A 25,619-nucleotide genomic window follows, 5' to 3' on the forward strand; every position below is an offset into this window, starting at 1 on the left:
ACAAAGCATGTTTAACTACAAAACTTCAAATTAGAACAAATAAAATATTGAAGAAGCTTTAACAATGGCAAAAACAATATACATAATAGTGCGTCTTATAACATACATTTACATTTTAAGCAGGTATAGAATAAATCAAACTTATTGAATATACGCAAATGTGATGTTAAGCAATTACCTAACTTGTAGGTATAGTAAAGCTTTGTATTAAATATTCATGAACAGGCATGGAGGTTTTCAAAGCTCTTCTATTTATTACTATTAATATATACAAAACATAATCTATCTAACTAGTTGTTTTTATTTTATGTACCTCACCATGCTAATGAAATATCATCAATTATCACGATTTATGCCTTTTTGCAGAATCATTATCTTGGTGTAATTTTAGGGAATGGCCTGATGAATATAGGAGTAAGTTATATTAGGAACCGGTTTTATTTCAGACAGTTTTTTCCAGCAGTATTCTTCTTTCCTACAATTTCTTGAACTCGTTGATTACAACCAAATAACTCAATGGGTGGGTTTTAGTGTGTATCGCGTTTCCTACGACACTCGAGAGGAGATGTGTTGTCATATTTATAAATAACTTATAAGAGAATTATTACTGTCATGTCAGACAGTCCATTTGTTACAATAGAATGTAAAGATATAAAAAAAAATCATTCAGTTTTAGGATGGAAGTTGTAAAAACAACGATTGAACCTTTTTGCTTGCTACTAAAACATATCAAAGTCATATTTAAAATATGGTATATTACTTACGATACCAAGTTGCATTAAAACTTTCAAGTTTACACCGACACGTTAAACCAAATTACAATTTTGTGTATGGATGTGGTTTGTTTGCTGGCTTTATATTGCATAACATTGAATTGGAAAAAACATGTATCAAGATTTTTTATATCGCTATTAAATTATTTCAACATTTATTACGTTACCTTCCTTGTTTTAGTTAGCAAACTGTATCAATCGCAGGTGCAATTTATCTAAAGGTATATTTACAGGCACAATACATTTTTGTATGCTTGTAAAAACATGAATTGATGGTAAAAAAAACAAAAAAAAAATCAGAATTTCAAGAAGAATAAGAAGCAAATGTTGTAAATGGACGGTTTTTATATATTATTTCATACGGTATTTTTTAAATTACTATATGGCTGTAAATAAAAATTTAAGGCTAACATTTGTATATAACTTTTGTCACATAAATGTTCAGGATAAAAAAAATGTAAAAAAATTAAAAGAACGATTTTACATATCTGTGACTAGTTCCAATATCTATAAAAAGTATTTCATTGATTGGTCGTTCTGCAAAATCCCGTCCCGGAACATCACTTTTCATCATTTTCATCATTTTTCTCTAAAAAACAATGGTTTCTTTCAATACTTAATGTTTTATGTTTTTTCTTGCCATTACTGAACGTTTTTAAACTTTGATTTGAAGTTTCCTTATTCTTTATCATTTAATTGGATTTAATTTACAATCCTCTACGAGAACAAAAAATGTATTTTGTTTTTACTGTTACTTAAATTAATATGACAATGTACGATACAGTAACAATGTGTTTGAGCTTTTTCCAATAAAAAATGTCTAGCATTTTATGGGATGGTTAAATTTGTAATAGGTTTAATATGATGAAAATGGTAATACTTTTTACTTGTCAAATATTTAGATGAGGAAATGATCATCTATAGTTCAAAATATAAAATATACTAAAATTTGGTAATACATTTCATTTGGATATTTAAATTGGGGTTACAAATATGTTTAGATGTACGGGTAAATCCTTATTAATTTACCTACTAAAACTCTTTAGAACCATTTCTTACCACCAGATGATACACGATGCCCAAATTATTCGCTTTTCATTTTTATTTAAACAAATATTTTACATACATATAATTAATTACCACTTACATACAGCTATGTGGTCAGTTTGATTATACATAGTATAAAAACAAAACAATAAAAACATATTTGAAAAAAATATTCATATAGATATTGTTGCGGGCTTAGCAGGTTCTTTACAAATAAAACTTGGCGATTTTATAATAACTATTTATTTACACTAATTATTCTATATTAACAAATATTTACAATTACCTAACACCTAACTAACCCTATCTAAACCTAGCTAAAGCCTATTCTAATTTACAATGTTTCTACTTACAGCTAGCCTCTACAGGATTTATCACTTCTGTTACAACACTGTCACTACACTGTCACTAGTGTCACTACACTGTCTCTACACCGTCACTACACTGTCACTGCCACTAGCACTAGCACTGGTCACTAACACCGTCGGGCGCTTGCTGCGACGATTCTCGGAAGGCTCTACTCAACTCAACTGCCGTGTGCCGGAAGACGGTCCCTTATATAAGCTTTCCGTAGAACATTCTAGAGACTACTCGTAGGCTAGACAAAGGTGTTTACAGATCGCCGTGGAAGCTTCTAGTGATGTCAAACCCCCTATTGAGGTAGTCCGTTGACATGGGTCTATTGTCTATCAGTGGTGCACTAGGAGAAACCCGTGTAAACAAACAACCCTTTTGAGACGGCGCCTGGCTATTGTTGCGCGAGGCTCCTGACTTGTAACACTACCCCCTCCTTAAGGCTGTTCTGTCCCAGAACAGATTTCCCCTGAAGCTTGCGATCTTCTGGTCCACCGGAGGTTCCCCATGGGTTGTATACGCAGACCACAATTTCGATTCCAGTGTCCTTAAAAAGTTCCTGCACCATATTTCTCACAATCCTCCATTCCAGTCCGTCAAAACCACATCCCAGCCTGGGAATAGCAAGCTTTTTGATTCCAATCCGAAGAAGCTTGTCTCGCAGGTCTTGCAGGCTTTTCTTCAACGATTCGTAGGAGGGCTTCTTACTTGACGTTTCCTTCGTAACGAGGTAGAACAAATGCTGGCCGTTGCGCTTCAGGTGAAGAGTCGTGCCAATGGTGGGGCTCTGCCGCTCAAGATCTTCGGTCCCTCCAAACTTTTTCCTGAAGACTGTGGCTATACCTCGCGACGCTCTCAGGTCTTCTGCTACGCAGTGTGCCAAGGCATATTCCACTGGCAATGTGAAGAGGTCCTTGTATAACAGCCTCGGTCCTTCATTTCCACGTCTTTCAGGCACGATGTCTCTTGGCTCGGTTGAGAGGTTCCGAACTTGTTGTTCCTCTTGTTTGCCGTGATCTCCGTTGTAGGGTGCAAGCCTGTTGAAATGGATTAAAATGGGTTTGCCGTCTGGTTGCCTCTTAATCCGGTAGATGACGTCATTTAGACGGGAAATAACTTCATAAGGTCCTTCCCACGAGTTCTGGAGATTCGGCGAATATCCACGACGCCTTCGGGGATTGTGTAGCCACACGAGGTCTCCAGGTCTGAATCCTCCTTTCTCGGCCTTCACGTCGTACCTCTCCCTCATCCTGTCACTTGCTCCAGATATGTTGCGACGGACTTTCTCGTCCATCATCTTCCCGTTCTTTGACAAGGGAGCCACATCCTGCCACGATGATCTTCCTTTATTGTCCATCTTCCACTGCATAATGTGCCTTAGGTCTGGGTCCCCCTTCCGGTCCTCTGAAAGCTTCTTCTCGTCCTTTTCGTCGTTAATGACGATCACACGACGAACCGATGCACTGTAGTCTTCCTTGCGCGCACAATGATTGCCACTGTCTCCACATTGTCTTCTGAAGAGTACATCCGCCTTCTTATGGCCCGGCCCAGTGCGATGATTTGACTCGAAGTCATACTCCTGCTTCGATCCTGGAGGGATTGAATGAGGCTTAGTCCGGGGACGCCCCATCTCTCCGCAGTTCCAACAGCGTGCCTGCCGGTGACGATTTTTTAGTGCCTCCAGAACTCTCTCTACCAGGTCCTCGATGTCCAGTGGAGTTGTAGGTTCTGCGTCTGCCACACGGACTCGAGCCTGACCTCTCACCGACTGCCGTACAGCCTCGAACTCCAGCGCCTGTGCCAGTGCGTCACTCCGTGTCTTTGGTCTGGCGAGCTTCACTGCCTGTTGAGTCTCGGGTTCACGTAGTCCGTCTAGGAAATTATCCACTGCCAAGCTCTCGTAGACATCATCCGTGACCGATGGGTATGCGTTTCTCACCAGGCGAGCAATGTCGGCTTCAAACTCCTGGAGTGACTCACTGGGCTTCTGGATCCGGTTCCGTAGCTGTGATCGGTAGAGCTGGTCCATGTGTCGATGTCCAAAGCGCATGTCCAATCTCCTTACTAATTCTGCGAAGTTCTTCCGCTCCGCCATTGGCATAGCATGCAGAACAGCTAATGCATCGCCCCGTAGTGCAAGACACAGTGTCGAAGCTTTTGTCTCCTCGGTCCACCCATGGACCATAGCCGCTGTCTCGAATAGAAGCATGTAGTCCTCCCAGGGAATCTTGCCATCGAAGTGAGGAACGACGTTCTGAGGGGCAACGGCAGCAATGGTGGGCGCTGGCTTGGAGATCGTTTCAAGGGTGTTACCCTGCTGAAGTTCGCCAGTGCTAGCCGATGACGCAGGTGTGAAGCTCCCCGATGCAGCTATCTCCTGCCTAAGCTTATCAACTAACCTATCTTCTAGATTCTTTTCTATACAGTTAACTTTCTCATCGATTTCATTCATTCTACTTTCTAAACTATCAACTTTGCTAGAATACTCATCTAATTTGTTCAGCATTTTTGATTCTACATTCGACATTTTTGTCTCAATGTTAGCTTCTAGGTTTTCTAACGCTTTACTAGTTTCTGACATTTTTGACTCTAATGTTTTACTATTTTCTGACATCTTTGACTCTAGGTTTTTTAGCATTTTATTGATATCAGATGTTTCAAATAAAAAGTTATCTGGGTCTCCACCTGCATCAATTAAAGCTTGTTTAAGACGTGCCTGAAGGGCTGATTTAGTTCCACTAGTATCAAGATCTCGTTCTTCTAATTCTCTCCTAAGATCAGCTACTTTTAACTCGTCAAGTTTCACACCTTTGAAAGCCATTTTTATGCCAAAAAGATAAAAATAATTTTACAATAAATGATTTTTTTTCTTTGTAAACAAATTTACGACACAAATTACTAATATGTAACAAAGACCTCGAATCTTACTAATATCTAGTACAACTACAATTAAACTCAAGATTTTACAATTAAAATCGCCAAAATAATGCCGCTTTCTGACACCAATTGTTGCGGGCTTAGCAGGTTCTTTACAAATAAAACTTGGCGATTTTATAATAACTATTTATTTACACTAATTATTCTATATTAACAAATATTTACAATTACCTAACACCTAACTAACCCTATCTAAACCTAGCTAAAGCCTATTCTAATTTGCAATGTTTCTACTTACAGCTAGCCTCTACAGGATTTATCACTTCTGTTACAACACTGTCACTACACTGTCACTAGTGTCACTACACTGTCTCTACACCGTCACTACACTGTCACTGCCACTAGCACTAGCACTGGTCACTAACACCGTCGGGCGCTTGCTGCGACGATTCTCGGAAGGCTCTACTCAACTCAACTGCCGTGTGCCGGAAGACGGTCCCTTATATAAGCTTTCCGTAGAACATTCTAGAGACTACTCGTAGGCTAGACAAAGGTGTTTACAGATCGCCGTGGAAGCTTCTAGTGATGTCAAACCCCCTATTGAGGTAGTCCGTTGACATGGGTCTATTGTCTATCAGTGGTGCACTAGGAGAAACCCGTGTAAACAAACAACCCTTTTGAGACGGCGCCTGGCTATTGTTGCGCGAGGCTCCTGACTTGTAACAATATTTTACACGTTAATTTATTAAACTATTTGTTACCGTATTTGGATGTTATTTATTCACTCACAATGTCTAAATCAATTAGTATTGCACAATTATAAAGTTTTTTATTGTTGTGGACGAAATTAAGCCACTTTAACGTGACTTATTGATAACGGAAAAAGTTAATTAAAATGTAGAATGTACATTAGAGTGGTGCACAACTTTAACTAATATAAAACCATCAAACAAAGCAAAATGGCGTGGGTACTGTGGCATCACAGTTTGTATGCAATCTGATGCCATCATAAAGGTTTCATTATACACGAGTTTGAGGATGTCTGTCCCAGATAAACACCTTTTATGTGTAGAAAGAACTTGATAAATCGCGTTGTTTAGGGGGGGGAGGGGGGCTGCTGGGAAGCGCATGCGAGGTAGCCCCAGCCAGAAATCGTTATACACCAGGCTTCAGCCTTACTCGGCGACAAAGCGTTGGCAAATTGCCGAATTAGACTGAAAAGTACCGTTCTTATTGTTCTCTTTAAATTCAGCTATTTATTCAGCCCGTGGTTTTCCTTACCAATTAAAACGTTTATGCCCAAATCAACATTGAAATGAACTTAAAAATGGGTAAATATTAAAAACCCACGTAGAATAATTTTGGAAAATATATGTTAGGAAATCTTTCACTAAAAAATAACACGTTTATAAGATGGTTTAGAGTATATTTAAATCGTAAGTTGGGCTAAAAATTTGTATTTCTTTATTACTGGCAAACCATTTTTACGTTAATGTACTTTTACACAGTCTATGATTACTCTGGTTTAGCATCAAACAACCTCGTAACATAGTGAAATATGTGATACTTTTAGAATGTGCATTTATTGTTTATGAATGTGTAACGGTTTTGTGGTTGAGTAGCAAAATCAAAACCTGTTATCTTCCAATTAGTAAAAAATATTAACAAATAACCCGCTAATACCTTCTTTAGATGACAAGACCTATTAACACAACAATTTATACTTCATCGAATCTCTTTTATATTCTTTTCTTAAACGTTTTACGTGCTAAGAAATTACCCGCATGTTTTAATATTAATACAACCTATAGTAAAAATATAATATTCATCAGGAGAAAAATACTTAGCGAAATAGCAGATTTGTTACATCAGTATAAAGACATTTATAATTCAACAGAATCCACACAAAGGTTATAGAGTGAGAAGAATTGATAGTAAAATCTCTTTATTTATAAGTCAAACTTAATTGTAAACAATAATCAAAAATGTCAACATCTTCAAAAATATAGAACATCAACTTATACATTTATTACATAAATCGTTTAGTTAGGAAACATTAAGCCATTTTCATTAAATGTACAAATTTCGATTTAGTCCAGAAATAGTGGCAACAAATATGAGGTAAAACAAAAAACTGATTCGTGGCATGAGATAAGTAGTTTGTTATTTTGGCAAACTACACTAACCATAATATTATAACGTAGGATATCAAGCACTGTCAGAAATTGACTGATCTTTAATACGAGTATATACATACCAACGAATATAAATAATAAGTAATTACTAAGCCCCAAATAATCTAAAAATGTTACTAAACGGTTGTTACATTTTGGACCTTTCAAAATTTAAAAATGTATGATTGCTGGGCTGGTTTAGATCTTTTTGATGCCTGATTCGTTTATAAATTGTAATTTGATATACTGTATTTGTAATTAAATACGTGAGGTACTTCAAGAATACCTTGATAATAATTATTGAATAATAGTTAGTGATTTTATACGATAGTTCAATCACAAACCCTTACTGAAATTTCATCTTCTTTAGGGCTTCTACTGTTATTGGTTAAAAGATTTTATTACATTGCAGATCTAATAAGATAAAAGGTCGAGGGGAACATTAAGACTGTCGAAACAATTGCAGATGTTGTACACCACAAATATAACAGGTGATAGTATGATTCAGTTAAACAACAAATATAGATAAACTGAATAAAACAATTGTTTAAAATATCGTAGTAAATAACAATAACTATTCAATATTTACTTAAATCATATCGTTTATGTACAGGATGGACATTTATATTCATATTGGAAAATACTATAGTTTATACGTCCTCAGGCCTTATCACTCACTGCCTGCGAAATATCCTTCACTTTCGAAGCTAATTTACATCACATTGTGACAAACACTATAATATTTCAATTACTTATAGGTAATATAAACATCGTATTTTATACGTTATATAAATTTGCCTTTAACAGAACGTCTGTACAAAGTGTGGTACAGTTTTATAAATTTAAGCCACCTTGAATGTTTCTTAATACTTTTTATGCAAATCATAACTCGTTTATTTAGTTTTCTTTAGGTTGTTTCAATTGTTCCATTTACTTATTATTTTTTTAGAACGTATATTCAACGTGAATTTCAATTTTGCAACCAAGACAAAAAAAAACATTTTTTCCAAACTGACTAAACACTATCATTGTTGTAATATAGCCAAGGGTTTAAATATTTCCAAAATAAAATCCACAAAACAACAAATGAAAAATAAGAGATGTAAAACATAGAACAACTCTAACAAAGGAACTTTATTTATATTAACCTTATTTACACTTTTTTGTAAGTATTTAATACGTTAATTTATAAATGACACTTTTGATTGCATCGAACTTATACCAGAATTTTTTCAACGTTAAGTCTTATAAATATAATTTTGTATTGTGTTCATTGTACTTAAAATGTTTTGTGTGATAAAACTATACTTAGTATATTGATAAGGTCTGGTAAACTATATTAAATATGAAAATCTTGGGGTAGCTGCTGTATTCAATATTGGATAAAAAAAAACTGTACCACACAGCATTGTTTAATGCTACAACCTAACCTTAAGTAGAAAATAAGTTCTATCGAATAATCTATTATTATCATCACAATTGAAATTTTTCTGGAAAATTTATAATTTATTATAAACTCTTAACAATATATTTACAGTGTTATGTATATAACAACCTACATGAATAAGCGAAATCTCACAACTTAAAGTAATTGGCGAATGCCAACCTCAAAAAAAATTTACAATTTGATTAATTAGTTATTTCATAAAAATTCCCCTCCATTTGCTCCTCGACATAAAAGTTTGGTACGTACAATGAATATTATAAACATGGAGGGCAGTAGTGAAAACATAGGTGTCCCGTAACTACATTTAATAAAATTACTCTAACTATGATCTAACGAATCCAGGGAGGATATAAAATAGGAAATCCTAATACAAAAAAATAAATCATATTTTGTCATAGAACCCTCATTTTTTCACTACTGTCACTCACGCCCAGCTGACACTGGCGAGCTAGTAGGGGGATGAGCAATGATTCACACTGACGCTATGTACAATCAGCCTTACAACGTAACATTGCAAAATCGTAAAAAAGTTTTTACACGCAAATTCTGTGAGGGTGTGCTCAGTCGACTGCTGCTGTGTTACATTGCAAGGCGCGATGGCGGGTGAGGGAGAGTGGCCGAGGTACTCATGTCAGACGGACGAGGACGTGGCCAACGGCCATCATAGAGGCCACGGCCAGGAAGAGGCTGCGCCGCTGTAGGTGGCTGCATAGGCCGAGGCCAGCAGACAGAGGGTACCAGTAGACCCCGGGTAGAGGAGAGGCAGAGTTCTTCCCTCGCTGCATGGCTGCGGGATGCTCGTCTGCGGGCAAATGAGGAATCAGTACATAAACTGTTGTGGGTCCATTCATTTTGTGTAAGAGAATGTTAGTTTGTTCTAAATGTATATAGTTGGAAGAATGTTTGTATGGAAATTTTGGGTTGGACAATGAATAAATGTATATCGAAAGGACAAATATTAAAATTGTACTTTCAACTATGGGTCGTGGACTATGAACACGACATTCTATTCCTGTCTTAAAACTGTTATAAGTTCAAGAATTAAGATAAAAATGTCAAAATTGATCCTCCGACGGAACACGCTAATGTTAATTTTTGGATTTGACGTTTTGAGTACAATTAAAATTAAGTGATTATTTCATAGGTAAAGCAGGTAAAATACATTTTAAGTGGTTATCCTACATGTATGATAACATTGGCATTATTTACAAATAATTTCGGGTAATAAGTACACAATGTGTAAAATAAAGAAATTTAGAAAATAAATCTATGCATTGAAATTCCGTTTTCACATAAATAAACAGCTTAAAATGCAGATCAGTTCCTGGAATTCAATCTAAAAAATATACTTAATAGTTTGAAGTTACAAGAGTATGCGAAACTATTAATAATCGTAAAAGTGGCCAATAGAGAGAATTTATAAATTTATATATGTGGACAAATATTGATTCCAGTTTGTCATACTTGTTTTGTTGTCATTAATTATTCTTCTACTAGCCAAACAAAAAGAGAAAAGATTTAACATGAACGTTGTTATACTATTGCATAGAGCATGGTTACTTTACCCAAATATAGCATGAAATTATATTATTATATGAATTATCAAATATAATAAATAAAAGACGTTGTAATTCATATAGTCCGGTAATAGGAAAGTCGTGGGGGTTTCCATACAGTGTGTCTCCAATTAGTACAATTTCACACTCACGTTCATAATGTCACTCTTCAATGGACAATGTTCTACCAGTGTTTATTGTGTTCAGCTACATTCAAAGTCCACTTTTACTCATAATTTATTGTTTCCTATTTTTTTTAGGTGTTGGCCAGCTGGTGTTGGTTTCACAATATATATCCAGGTAAACAGACTTTGCTACAATTATAAGTAAAACAAAACTATTGAATGTGGTTGATACAGCCTAAACAAGAAATTAATGGTAGTCTATGGTTAATGTCTGAAATTGTATTAATAATATTTTATGGACACTCTCGATAACAGGTTACAGCATATAGATTTGTTATTCGTTTGTATGTTAAATAACGCCATATCTGCAAAATTAAGACGTTTTTGTTAGTAAATTATGACACTGTTTTACAATTTATAAAAATATGAAGTTAAAGCTTACATTGAGCCGGTGATGTGGAGCCTACGGCAACGCACATTCACCTGCAATAAATAAAACTGAGTTACGAGCAACGGGGGACGTACACGGGCTTGCATTTTTTCATTTGAACATTTCAGTTAATTTTGGAGCATTTACACTGTTACGAAAAGTAGACTTAAGTATAGAATAACATTTGTTATAAATGGTTCTGTTTATTAAAAAAGCTGAAACATTATTTTGTAATAGTTGCATTAAATCTTTCTGAAATTAATCCAGGTTATCCAGGTCGTTTTATCTTAAGTTGATTTCACCGCTATTTTGAATTAGGTTAAAATCGCACTATATAAAGTGAAGCTTGCTCGGGTGATAACCCTAAATACTAGTGTTTTACAAAAAAAATAAAATCATTATAGCTGCATTTACGTATGTTCATCACACTGACTCAATACACTATAACCTCTATGGACTTATTTTACATCCTAGATATATAGTTTAATTTATTAACAGACAATGCAGTTGCTAGCTCATTAAATAATAACATAAGTCAATTATTTTGAGGGTTGAGGATTTTATTACATATAATTCATAGACATAGCCGATCAAACTTTACATGGGGGAAGTTTTAATTTTAAAATTGATAGGGTATTAAACTGTTCTACTAAATCTATCTACAATCGTATAATTTAGAGCTATATGTTTGATCCATTATAATTGGTCTTTAAGCTTCTACCGTTTACAACTAGAAAATTTTTTATTCCAATTGATAGCGTATTTATTTGTTAAAATAATAGGCTATTTTAAAGACTTTAAACATGGAGTTTGTTTAACACAAAAAATGTCAAAGTTAAAAAAATGGTATGGACACAAACTTCTTCTCCTATATTATACCGTTATCCTATTTACACGTGATAACGATGCATTCATTTTACTTAATAATATTGGATATCAGAAATTCTTTCATTATTTTGTAGATTAATCCATTGTCAGACACATTCTAATAAATTATATACAAATTAGCATTCCCCCCAATTTCCAATTGTAAATCCACATTCTCGATTACACAGCACCCCATTACCTACATGCATTATCTTTAAAATTTTCCCTCCAAAAGCGTTACTTTACCCACCGTTTAGTACATGAAGCTGTACGCTGGCGGAGTCCAGGTTGGAGGGACTGCATGTGTAGTTGCCGGTGTCCTCTCTACGAGCCTCATAGATGATAAGGGACCCGACCGTCGTATCTGCAGACACCCGTTCTGACAGAATGTCCTTCTGCTTGCGGTCGTAGTCCAGCACACGCTTGCCGTTGTGGTACCAGAAGATGTAGGCCGGCTCCTCAAGACTCTGTGTTATGACGCATTTGATCTGGACGATGCTGCCAGCCTTGACGTAGATGTCGTTCTCGCCGAGAATCTCAATTTTAGGAACTGAAAGTGAAGTGAAGTTAGTAATAATTAAACCTGCTACCTATACATGTAAATCTACATCCGTTTAACCGATCGCTAGTATACTGCGTGATTGGTTAGAAACTAAAATATGAAGCAGGCATTGAGAATTATATCTTGATTTCGTAAGATTTCCAGATGTAAAATAAAGATATCAGAAACACTTTTTAAAATCGGCTGTAATTCGGACTAGCCTATAGGTGTCGTGGTCTTGGTCTATGATACTTGAGTGAAGTGTTTAATTTTAAACACATACATAATCATTTCACTGGCTACTTAAAAAATAATGTTTATTCTTTCATCGTCGCAGTGTCGTCTGATTTTCCCTGAAGACTGAAAGATCATAATACATTGAAATTGCTTATTATTAGAAAGGTGTAGAGTGGCATATGACAAAATTTCATTAACAGCATTATTAAGAAGTCTAAAAAGAGTATAAAACATTTAAACAATTAGTATTGAAAAGCTATTTAATGTGTTTGGTAAATTTTTAATGACTTACTGTGAGACACGTAAAATGTGAGTGGTATGTTAATTTTTATATTTTTCAATATAGCCTATATTAATGTTTGGCGTCATCAAATATACGAGTAGTTGTATTAACATACAAAAATCAAATAATCCAAGATACGAAACTTTTTCTTAAACTATATAAATTAAATATTTCCAAATATTAGGTAATCATATTAACGTTTAGTAAACAGCCGTTAAGACTTGTGTTTTCCAAACTCTCATTAGCAGATATGGGAAGTCAGCCAGACATAACTGACAGGATGTTATCAAGCCCAACTGCCGTTTCTCAGAAAACTTTGATATGCGTCAGTTGTAGTCGGAGATGAATCCAAAAAGTAATAAAAGTTCCTAAACGGTTCCTCCAAACATTGCTTACACAAACAGACTGCGGACGAGATCCCTTCATATGTTCGGTTCGCACACATTCTTTGGGACATTTATCAACGGAAATCCAATCAAACTTGGACTAATAGCTGTAAAATGGGTCTTGCTGTTATTTGTTCGTTCTCTTAATAACATTTTCCCGTTATTTATATTTAGCACAAATGAATTTAGCTAGGAAACGTTGTTTTAGATAATATTTGTAATGGAATCAGAATAATGTGTGATTATATTGTTAAAGTTGTTTGTGAAATTATTTAGAATTATTTACATTTTATTTATGCATAAACATACATGCTTAAACCATTAATACTAAAAGGCATTCGTACGTGAATAATCCTGTAAAAGGTATTAATAAAAATAAAGTAACACACAATGTTTAAAACACTAGCTTTCATACATGGCTTGTGATTTGTTCTTTAATTAAATAGTAATATACATTATGCTAATAGTAATGTATAATTTAATCAAAAGTGGTTAAGAATTTTTAAATGATTTAAAAGCAATTGCCAATTGTTATTGTTTCCCTAAATTGTCATATGTATCATATTTAAAATTATATCCGACGTAGTATTAGCTTATACTACAGTGCCTTAATGTCAAGTGGTTTTAAGTAAACGTACATCTTTTTATAAAGGAGTGCATATAATCCAAAGCGTATTTAAACATAAAAAATATATTTATTTTGTGGATACTTTAAGTATGTGGTGAATTTCAAACACTAAAACTCGAATATTATCCTAACTAGTTTGTTCAACAACAAACCACCTTTGATATAAATACTTTATAATCCAACATCGTGGCTCCCACTCAGGTCTGATCTATATCTGCATTAAACCTGTGTTCAATCTAATTTTGTATAGTAAAACCAACTTCGTTCCCTTATTATGCTATTTTAACTCTACTGATACTCAATGACCCCTTTATTTGGCATTTGGTACATAATAAACCTATGATGCAGGTTGCAAATTGGTTCCTATTTAATACGGAATAACTGTAACGGAGTGGACTGCTCAAACTCTTGTGGGTATAAATGGCTTAGCACTGGAAACCAGTAAAGACTTTACATTTACATCCCACTTTCGGCATCCATTACCGTAATGCTATATAGTCACAATGTAAGTACGCCCTGTATTCGGCCTAATGGAAGCCCAACACATCCAATATCTGCAGATACATAGAGTACCAGAGGCAAACCACGAAACATAACCTGTTGGTTGGCGCTTTGTGTTTTACCATAGACTAAAAGAATTAAATAGGTATTACTAGCTTGGCGCTGACCTTAGTGTTTACTTTTAATTGAAATCAAAGATTAAAGGTTATATTTATGGAAGAAACTATCTGAGAAAACACATTCCAAGCCAGAACTTAATTTTAATTGGTCAAGACAGTGTTTCTGCAAGTGTTGACTTTCCGTTCTTTGTATTTAAACCCTCGGCAGCATAAATATAACAAAAGGGCAAATGTGTTTCCAGTCACTTCTAAGCTTGCTTCCTTACTTAAAGTAATTATTAAGCATTTTACAACGACTTTAAATATATATAGACGATTAACAGCCCTTTCACGTAGTTAACATGATACCAAATAACATGAATCTCAGTAATTGCATAAAAGCAGTAAAAGCATAAGGTCATGAAGATTTAATAACATTTTCCTGTGAGTGTCACGTTTACTCACCAACAACATTGAGGGTGACCACGTGACTCAGCTTGGGCTCCATGCTGACTTGACACTCGTACTGTCCTCTGTCCCTCGCCTGGACGTACTTGATCTGTAATGTCCACGTGTCTGTCGCCTCCACCAGGAACGCTTGGAACCTCTCGTCGGCGATGAACGTGTAGCGGTCCACCGTCAGGATGTGGGAGTCCCTCTTCCTCACCCAGGAGACCTCCGACAGACACAGGCACAAGCGGTCATTTTGGTGTTAAGGGTTGTAATATAATGTTACACACCAGGAAACCACCATCAGATACTTGCACAAGCGGTCATTTTGGTGTTAAGGAATTAATAATAATGTTACACACACTCCCAGAAAACCTCCGACAGATACATGCATAAGCGGTCATTTTGGTGTTAAAGGTTGTAATATAATGTTACACACCAGGAAACTTCCGACAGATACTTGCACAAGCGGTCATTTTGGTGTTAAGGATTGTAGTATAATTTTAAACAACATTTGAGGAAACCTCCTACAGACACAGGCCTAAGCGGTCATTTTGGTGTTAAGGATTGCAATATAATGTTAAACACACTTCGAACCTCCAACAGACACAGTTCCTTGATGGTGTTAAGGATGATTGTCTAATATACTTCCCTATTGCTATAAGCTGGATTACTAAACTGCCTACGTGGATCAGCCAAAAAGAGTTTCATTTTGTCACAATTTTGCCATTACAGGTGATTTCAGTTCAGTCTATTATAGTATGTTGAATACCTACTAATGAAGGTATTGAACAAGTAGCCTTCTAATTTTTTTTTAACTTATAGTATGTAGATTTATCATATTATAATTGACGGTACAAATAATGTACAATTATAGGAGGATTAAAACTGTCACCTCGCCTAAGTGAAACATAGGTGTTTCAATTATAATTTAATCCTTGTTGATGTAACGTAAGTCTATAACAGCTTTTAAAAAATGCCGAAACAAGTGTTTACAATAATTTTATACTTTCGCTAATAATGATTACAAAGACAAGATGTGGATTCAAGTTACAGCTTTGAATTAGTGTTTTATTTGTTTTAGTGACCACCACACAGCATAAATGAGTTGTAAATTATCGAGGTAACTTACTGATTTGTTTCCCAGCTGTTTGATCTTGCAGGGTAGGTATGCATGGGCCCCCAGTTGTGTTGTGATGTTATTGCTGGTAGAAGAGTCGAAGTAGGGACCCGTGTAGAGGCCTGAGAACCTCTTGCTGTGTTTGTGTGACGAATTCCTACTGAGGGCTGCAACATAAAGCTCAACAATGAGAGACAATGGTGCTTAAAATCAATAATTCTTTAAATAGTCTCAAATTATTTTTAACTTCTAATTTGTTTTATACATCCAGTTTAGGAATAACTTTATAACTTACTGTGTTAAAGGGTACTCAAGAATCAATTTGCATCACAAATAAGTAAGGACATTTAAAATGCGATATGTCGGTAAGCAAATGTTAACTAGAAAATATGATTTACACATGCATTGGGCTTATATTTTTGCTTACTCCTAAATCACAACAAAATGTTTAAATCAATTTTCAGAAAACGCCAATTTAAGACAAATAGGTGAGTTTTTCTTATATTCTATGGCTAACATAATTATACTTATTTCTTTCGTGTTATCAAAACAATACTATAATAGAATATTCTTATTAAAAGTAGTATTATTAACTAAGTAAAAACACTACAATGGTAGAGGTTTACAAAATGAGTTATAGCTATTGAAAACAGCTGGTTGATCTAGTAAATTGTTAAACAATTTAAACACAAACTAAAAGTATTGTATTGGCACTCGACTTTAAAATATATCCAAGACAGATCAAAATGAAATATTGCTAACCACAAATTGTTATTGTGGCAACATCTTTCCACATAAATTACTGTTAAATTGTAATAATTGCAAAATGGATTTCATGTCGCGTGAACAATAACCCGCCTTATATTAAACACGGAAGCTGTTAAAAGTGCCATATGGCAATAAAAGAGACCGCATGCCACCCCGGTCGGTGGTTCCGTTTAGCATTTAATTAAAGGAATATTAAATACAAAGAGTAACAAAGAGCATTGGAGATACTGGCAGTTGCTATTGAACGTATGCATGGCTTAACAAAGCTTCAACATATTAATTGTTTAAGGAGGTTTTCGCTAACGGATCCCTTTAATATCGGTGGCTTTACAAGGGTTTATTTTGTCCCGAGTTTATCCTGTTTGCAAAATGTTCGCTATGTAGAATGGAATGGTTATTTTTCCAATTAGTATCGGCAGAATGTAAATATATCCTTTTATCTTTATTCCTGTTGATTTTTTTTCATATGATACGTGAATCAATATCCTAATAATTATTTGTAATTAAGTTTTTTACCGTTCTATATCGCCTTTGAAAGAACAAAATTAAAATGCTGAACGCAAGAAAATGTTAAAAATTCTGCAGAACGTTTTGCACTTAGAATCATCTTAGTATCAAAGTAAATTAGAATTAACTACTAAACATATATTTTATCTATCATACAAAAAATAAAATAAAAAAACGTAATGAAATTAAAAATTGGTAGTTGTTTAATTATTTCTTTATCTACACTGACAATAACGTCGTAAGTTTTTCCTCTTTTTTCTGATAAGTATAACAAATAGTACTTACGTTTAGGGGTGAGTTCCATTGAGTGAACTGCAAAAGAAAATGCCAGTTAGTTAAGTATAAAACCTCAAAGGGACAGCTTATGTTTATTGCTGCACTTAACCAGATGAGTGTTTAAGGTTATCATTTACGACATGGACTTTATACCTCCATATGGATTTCGTAGTATGACCTAAAAATTCAATTGACGATAAAAAATTGAACAGTACAGCAAGATAAACTTTATGTGAAAGTTATCGGAAAACACATCGCAAATTGCAACGCAGGTCTTGTTAATGGCTAATTTGAGTAAAGTGGCCATAGAGTTCGATAATCCGGCTGACAGGGTAGTGCACAATAATGGTAATGACCCTGGATATGACCCATCCATTACTGTCCATACGACATAATACAGTGCTATTACTGTCGCAAATACAACTGTTGCTCCGCCCATGATTATCGCAGCGGATCTCAGTTCGTGAAACTTTGACTGATATTCCGTTATTAAAAATTGGAAAAATATGGGTACACAATACTATAATGCGTAATTTATTTTTTCAAATATAATTTTAGGCCAAACTTGTCTAAATTCAACAATTGAAATCAATACAGAGAGTATATATGCTCAGGGTTTAGGCATTTGAGGTTGGAGTTTTGCATGCTGTTCATGATTTACTAGGGCTACTGTTATTTATTCAATTTATTTTCACACAGAAATTAGCCGGTATTCTCAAATTTTCTTTTACTACTTCATTAACAGTGTCAGTATTTATTATTTCTAATCTATTTCGTATTAATTCATTATTATGTAGGTTAGTTTCTACTATGCGTATTACAATAATATCATCTGCAAACCTTTTGGCATGGATATTATGTTTTTTATTGGGTTTAATTGCATGTTTAAATGTAGCATGACAATACCTATTGTACTGGATGTATTTGGTGGTCAATAAAAAGTCTGAATCTGGATCTAAGTAAAATATAATAATTTATTACGATGTATTGATTCTTTATGAAGATATATTGTTTACAGTTATCCTAACTGGGTGACTAAAATTGTGCAAAAGACACGACTGTAGTGACATAAAGAATCACAAAAACGAAAGAAGGCATGGCTAAAATTACTGTACGAAATTACTGTAAATTGACGGTGTTGGATGGCTGTCCAGTGTTCAAGTTGAGCGAGTGACGGGAACGTCGGCATTAGTTAGTGCTTCGCGTAGCTATCGCGACTGACCACGGGCATCTATGTCTTTGGCGGCGCGAACTACGGTCTGCGAGTTCTTCCTTATCCACTCCTTCTTACCCACTTAGTAAATAATAAGTTTGGGAGAGTCCTCATTATACACATCTCAAACTGAATTTAAATGAAAATTCTGTGAAAAAATGCAACGTATTACTGGTCTTAATATTGTAAAATAAATGTATTCTAACAACAAATTTGTGACAGTAGGGATCTTTACCTAGACCACGCTTCTTGGATGGACATACGCTTGCACACACTTGCCAACATAAGCAGTGTTAAAATGCTTTCAAAAATTCATCACATATGAAGAATCGTCTATACTGTTGTTATTGGCTTGTTCTTTTGGGTGTGTGCTTGTCAACCTTGTGTTTGAATATTTTTCAACACACATTTTGATCCAATTTAAAGTAAATATCGTAACTAATTTATCCGAAAATTCAAATACGCAATATTAATTAAACTATTTTATTGCGAGCCTTTCAAAGTAATTTCAGTTATAGCATTTTTCGATAATTTATATTGTTTGCTTGCTTTAGCGTAGAGTCTATTAGGTCATGATAGTATAGATGCAACGATAAAATCAGGGAAGGACTTGTTCTAAATTGGTGAGCGCTGACCGTATTTACAAACGACTATGGCTGCCCTGCAGTGTGATTACGGTAAACGAAGCTGAAGAAAAAGGAACAGCTACAACAGTTGTAAACATGTTCCTGTTTTTTGTTACCTTGTAGTTTCTTAACGATGTTGTTTATATGTTACCGTAACTAAAGACTGCTTTACCCAGAGAATATGTTACTTAAAATAAATATCTTGTTACGTAACGTTTCATAATATATCATATCGTAAACAACACAAAAGGTATATTTATTAAAACAGGACAACTTGGCATTAGTTCATTTTGTGAAATTTTTACGTATATATTTCAATTAAACAACATATTTATTATATTGCATTTGGAGTGCTGATAAGTTGCTGTCGGTGAGATATGATCCATATTTTAAGTTGGGAAACCAATAATCACCATCTTAAGATTGCTTGTAGATTGGCCAATAAATACATACACTGCAAATTACAAGGGAACTGTATTTTCTTTTAATTGTACTCTTAGCCATCAATCGGATAGTTTTGGATACCGGGAATTAAAATGGAAATTGTTTGTTGTTCATATTGCTAAACCAAGTCTACTAAGAATATTAGGGTTTGCATCGAATTCGCTTTAAGGCAAGTTGGGCTCGAGATTAAATTGCTTGAGGAGAAGCTTCGTAAAATGTACATCGTTGTAGGTATTTCAAACACCCTAATGATTCAGTATGTTTCATTGCCGTTCCTTGATCTGTTTAAAGATGTTTACTTGAATAAAAATGTAGCTTAATTAAGCTTAGTTTAGAAATCTTGCTCCATATTAAAGTTAAATATTATGCTCATCACTTCAACAGTATATTGTATTTTAAATATAAACTAAATAGGTTATTACAATTTGCAACAATACACAACTTATTAACTATAATTCTCTACCGATAGACATTCTTTGTTTAATAAATACTTCAATGGTGGTGATACCGTTAAATTCTGACATGTCCATAAATACGCAAAAACCATTTTAACACGCATTACTTAAAAGTTATTTTAAAACTTACTGACTATTATAATGTGGTTAAAACTATATTCATATGCTAGTTTAACTATAAATATTGTTAATAGAACAATCACATAACGATAATAGTAATATTTTTTTTTAATTTACAACAAAAATACCAATGCTATATAATCAATGTTTTACAATTATAACTTGTGATGTAACGGTTTGTTCGATAGAAATGTATTAAAATTAACTTTACCCTTAAAGGGGTTTGTACAAAAAAATAATATAAAACAAAATGTTTTTTAATTTGCTAACACTATATACTGTAAATAAAATATAATAAAATTATCGGTTCAGCTTTAAACACTCGGTTCGGCTAAAAAAAAATCTTTTAACATTGTAGACAAACATTTTTTAATTTCTTGTTCATATTTGAAAAAAAGTTGTAATTAGGTCATTAGCTGGTTTATAAAACAGTGTGATAACACGAATTGCGATGTCTAGTTTATAACAACGAAAAACAACTGAGTTGTTTATATCGTTGGTTTATAACAGTGCTTTAGTTCGCCATATTTGCCAATCAGAACCAGTTTGATTTGCTTGCAGAATATCAAATAACTCTACGAAACAAAGGTAGAGAAAAGGTAGCTGGTGTAAAAGTAAGATACTTCAAATACTACGTAGTTTTTAGAAGATACTTATAAGATACCTATAACATATTTCGGTGGTGTAAATTTTAACCTTATGATGAATACGCATAATTATATGAATATGATGATTTGCAGTGAATTAAGTTGATCAAACGTATTTTGTCAATAATTTAACATCAAAGAATTTTCATTTTAAAGATTAACAAACACTTTAGGCCAATCTTGTTCTATATATTTTAAAATTAATTGTAAAACCGCTAACTGTTATTAAAAGGTTACCTTCATTACGTTATTTAAAAATTAATGGCGTAAATATGTACAAGTGTAAATACAAATTGTTTATACTCAGCTGACGGAACTTATAAGACGCTTAAGCGTTCGGAGTTGTTCTGTTTTCTTTAAATGATAAATGTAACCTATATTTTACGAAATCACTATTTCCTGTCACAGCTACGAGCTCTAAGTGGGTTATAACTTAACTAAGGCTGTGACTGTGATATTGAACTGTGCACAGCCGCGCCATGTGGCTGCGTCTAATGAAAACGTGCACGTAAATCATTTCCATCTTTACTTATTCCAATTAATGTATTCCTTCCCTAGATATACAGGCTGTTAAAAACAATTTAAAAACTTCAAACAACCATAAGACCTGTATTTTCCACTTAAAAAGCGATGAAATAATTCAAAGTATAAAATCATTTTAAGTTTAAGTGCACAATAAGGAGTTTACCTAGCTTGAATTATTTTTTCGGACTGTTTACAAATGTGTGTTGAACATGCCTCACATTTTTATCGCTGACCATTCCCTATCGCTTCCTTTCTTGTAATGCAAACTTTCAGTATTTACAAACTTAGTACTAAGCCCTAACAGTTTCCAAGTATTTAGCATACTTGGATAACTCACTATGTTTCTTTTACATTAATAATAATACCAATCAAAATTGTAGACGGCTTTTTACGCTTTCAAACTACCACTTCAATTCAGCAAAAACCTCATTTTAGGCATAAGTACGACTAAACAGCTGTAAATTCAACAAAGGTAAACACAAAATGATATTTAATTAAATATTTACTGTTGCCTTTCAACATTTAGTTGATGTCATTTTATAGGCTATAAACTAGTTTTTAGCAGAAACAATTTAATAGTATTTCTAAACAAAATAATATGATCTAGAAGGAAGTGAAGCCTGGACTGTTCAAGAAAACTCATTAGTGAAAAAGTTTCATACCTTTAGCGGCCCTCACCTGTAAACAAGTAGGAGTTTTTCATTAATTTATATGCATACCTTAATCTATGTATTTTCGTCATTCGCTAAATTACTTTTAAATTATAACATATTTGGAGTAAAAGCTGTTTTATTGCTACAATCATTTTAGAATGGTAAACTTCCAAAAATAATAACGTGTTTGTTGCCCTGGGTAAACGGATTTACATTATAAAATAATCGTGATTAAAATTTGTATTTGTTTTAATAATAATTCGTTTGGGTCGGCTATTATTAACATATGCATGATTATTTTTGTGAGTATTATTTTGATAGTAATTAACTTTAATTTTCAACGGATGTATTGGTTTGATGTAAATTACTGATCCGTCAATTACGCCAACATTGAATCGGATCTAAATCAAGTGAAGCTCTTACTATAAAATATTTTTCATTACATTACTTAAGATCACCCAGTAACCTCATAGCATTGCAGTTAACACAAAAAAACCAATAACACTAAGCTTAACAATCTGACACTGGCCTATAGATAGCATATTCAAAAATTCTAAGCCTATAGTTTAAAATGTGTTCAGCTTTGGTTTATAAATTCCATTTTGTAGCCCCTGAACTGCTTAGTATAAACTAAATTAAAACATACCTCGTCTTGCAGTTCAAATAAATAGTGTCTTTTGAAACATGTAGTGGATTGAAAAAGACACTATTTATTTGAACTGCAAGACGAGGTATGTTTTAATTTAGTTTGGTTTATATTCAAAATACTGCATGGAATTGAACAACGTGTGGCTGGAGTTCGAGATGGAGCTGAAGCATTGAATGACACGGAGCTAAAGCTCGAGGGAATAGTAGTGTAGTTTAGGCAGTCAGTTAGCTGGATATTCAACCATTGAATAAACTCTTGTCTTTGTAGAATGGTCCGTAGTATGAACCCTTTACTGTTTGTCATGCTATATACTTTGACCTCTTTGCAGCATTGCGAATTGCTAAAGTCTTATATGAGTGTGATGTTGTAATAGTTGACTTTCCAAATCCAAAAATAACAATTCACTTTGTATTAAATATGACGCTATTGTTTTTTTTTAATTGGTGTATAAATGATAGCATTCCCTTTTTGGTTACATTTTGTTCACAATGTACAATTTACTGCAAGTGTTTTAAACATTTTCAGCAAAAATGTCTAACATTTTAGGCAACAAACCTATAAACACATAGTTTGAATTGGCCTGAATATAATGTATTAATATACAGGGTGTTTTTTTTAACTTGCATCTTTATTTATGTAAAAACCGCAATAGATACAAATATGCATTTGACGGGAATCATCTATTGACGTAGGGGGCACAATTTTTTTGAATTCAACGTTACATTCACATTCCCCCCTTTCCCCCTTACACCCAACTTAATTTTTTTTAATAGCAAGGTACCCCTTGTGACATGTCAAATAAAAGAGCATAAAAAAAGAAAATGTTTGATGAAAAAAATTGAAAATCGGTTTTATAAATTTGTGAGATATTCCCCCCCTCCCCCACAGTACTTAATTTGTTTTTAAAGCAAGGTACCCCTTGTGACATATCAAATAAAAGAGCATGAAAAAAAAATTTTTGGTAAAAAAAAATTAAAATCGGCTCATGAATTTGTAAGATAATCCCCCCCTTTTCCCTACCCATAACTCTTTTTTTAATAGCAAGGTACCCGCCCTTGTGACATATCAATTGAAAAATAAATTTCACCAAACATTTTCTTTTTTCATGCTCTTTCATTTGATATGTCACAAGGGGTACATTGCTATAAAAAAAAATTAAGTTGGGGGCAGGGGGGGGAAGGGGGGGAATGTGAATGTAACGTTGAATTCAAAACAATTGGGCCCCCTACGTCAATAGATGATTCCCGCAAACTGCATATTTCTATCTATTGCGGTTTTTACATAAATAAAGATGCAAGTTTTTAAAGAAACACCCTGTATGTGGAGAGTATATATTTTTTGTTTTACTTGTACAAAGGGAATCGGACGATAGAAGGCAATTGAGCTGTAATAATTCACCTCATTTTAAGGATAAGTAGGTTGTTTTGGTTGTCATTAGGGTATTTCCTAATGCTTATGACATAAATTAGAGCTTAGTTATAGATTGGTTGGTCTTCTTAATTTTATAAGTAGTTTTGTCTATTTTTAGACTACCGTTATAAATCCAAAACATTACTACAGTCAGCAACTCCATACAATTCCATTACATACTATTACAGACTAACAGTAAACTGTTTTTTAGGAATGGATATGGAACAGTGTCGTAAATTGTAATGCAGGCCATGTTAATGGTTAATTTCAGTGAAGTGGTCGTAGATTTCGATGGAAAAGCTTATATACAGGACACTCTAATGGTAAAGACTGTGCGCATTGCCAATGTGGATATGTACAGCCTGTAGTTACAGTTGTGTTTAAATATTTATATTATTTTGTAAACATCAATACTGTACCATAGATGCACCAAATATGCAATTTATTATTTTCATCACATATTGTAATAGGAATATAAAACTTATTTATATTTTTTGTGATTAAAATCGAAATTCCAGTCGATATCCCAAGAGAAAATCTTATTGACATTTGATAGAGTAATTAAAAAAATATTTATAATACAAGTACATATTATAATACAAGTCATAATACAGTATTGGTTACAATGGACATTACTGAGAATAACTTTTTTTTTTATTTATGCTAAATACGCATATTTGAATCAAAACAATTGATAAGTTAAATTGTAGAGTCGTTCCATACTCATAAAAACGTTGAAGATTATTTTCAGTTTTTATAAGTTCCTCGAGATGGAGTAATATGTACAAATAAATACTTATAAATAAATCATGCTTACAATCTACAAAATTATGCTGATTGTTGATATTTAGGTATCCTTCCTATGGAATAATGGGCAAGCATGTTTCTTGAAAACCTTTTTTTCTCAGCTCGTGGGAAAATCTACGCATACTGTTGGAAATATATTTTCCTGAAGATGAGCAGAATCCCTTTATAAATTAAATTGAACTAAAAAATAAACAAACAAAAAAATTTAAAATTTAGGAAAATAACATCAGCCTTATATGTTGCCAGCTGGTAACGAAATAACATCGAAATATAAACTGAAAATAAAAAAAAATTGAAGAAATTTCAATAACATGTTTTTTTTACAGCGTAGGGTAAAAATAGATAACCATGCACATTATTTTTTGTAGAATTTTTGACCAATTTACGACTTTAATCTATTTTATAACAGTTTTGAATAGTTAATTTTTCACGTGACTATTTTTTAAAATCTATCAAGCATTTTATTTATTTATACCTATACAATTTTCCAATAAAAAACTATATACACATTATTTTATAATACTTATAAGAGAAAAATAACTACGATGAAATTTCCAATCATAACAGAGGCATTACTTTTACGATACGCTTAAATGCAGTTTATCATGGCTAGGGATTTATTGTG

General features: G+C 33.6%; 1 protein-coding gene across 2 annotated transcripts in view; it reads right to left on the reverse strand.

Annotated features, from left to right (window-relative positions):
• Positions 1 to 6,996: 6,996 nt before the first annotated feature.
• Positions 6,997 to 25,619, reverse strand: part of LOC129002465 (hemicentin-2-like) — a 331,439-nt gene continuing 312,816 nt past the window's right edge. The window contains exons 2-7 of one of the 2 annotated variants that reach the window (XM_054430296.1): positions 17,455 to 17,481; positions 15,907 to 16,061; positions 14,790 to 15,000; positions 11,901 to 12,200; positions 10,796 to 10,836; positions 9,363 to 9,474 (exon numbers count right to left, since the gene is read on the reverse strand). In XM_054430296.1, coding sequence (XP_054286271.1) covers positions 10,817 to 10,836; positions 11,901 to 12,200; positions 14,790 to 15,000; positions 15,907 to 16,061; positions 17,455 to 17,481 — 713 coding nt within the window. In that variant the 3' untranslated portion in view covers positions 9,363 to 9,474; positions 10,796 to 10,816. Of the gene's footprint in view, positions 9,475 to 10,795; positions 10,837 to 11,900; positions 12,201 to 14,789; positions 15,001 to 15,906; positions 16,062 to 17,454; positions 17,482 to 25,619 lie in introns of both variants that reach the window. The other variant, XM_054430295.1, reaches the window with a different exon arrangement.

Source organism: Macrosteles quadrilineatus, unplaced genomic scaffold, assembly GCF_028750875.1.
Source record: "Macrosteles quadrilineatus isolate MER2022 unplaced genomic scaffold, UCM_ALF_1.0 Scaffold_9__3_contigs__length_116548681, whole genome shotgun sequence".
In the NCBI taxonomy this organism is placed as follows: domain Eukaryota; kingdom Metazoa; phylum Arthropoda; class Insecta; order Hemiptera; family Cicadellidae; genus Macrosteles; species Macrosteles quadrilineatus.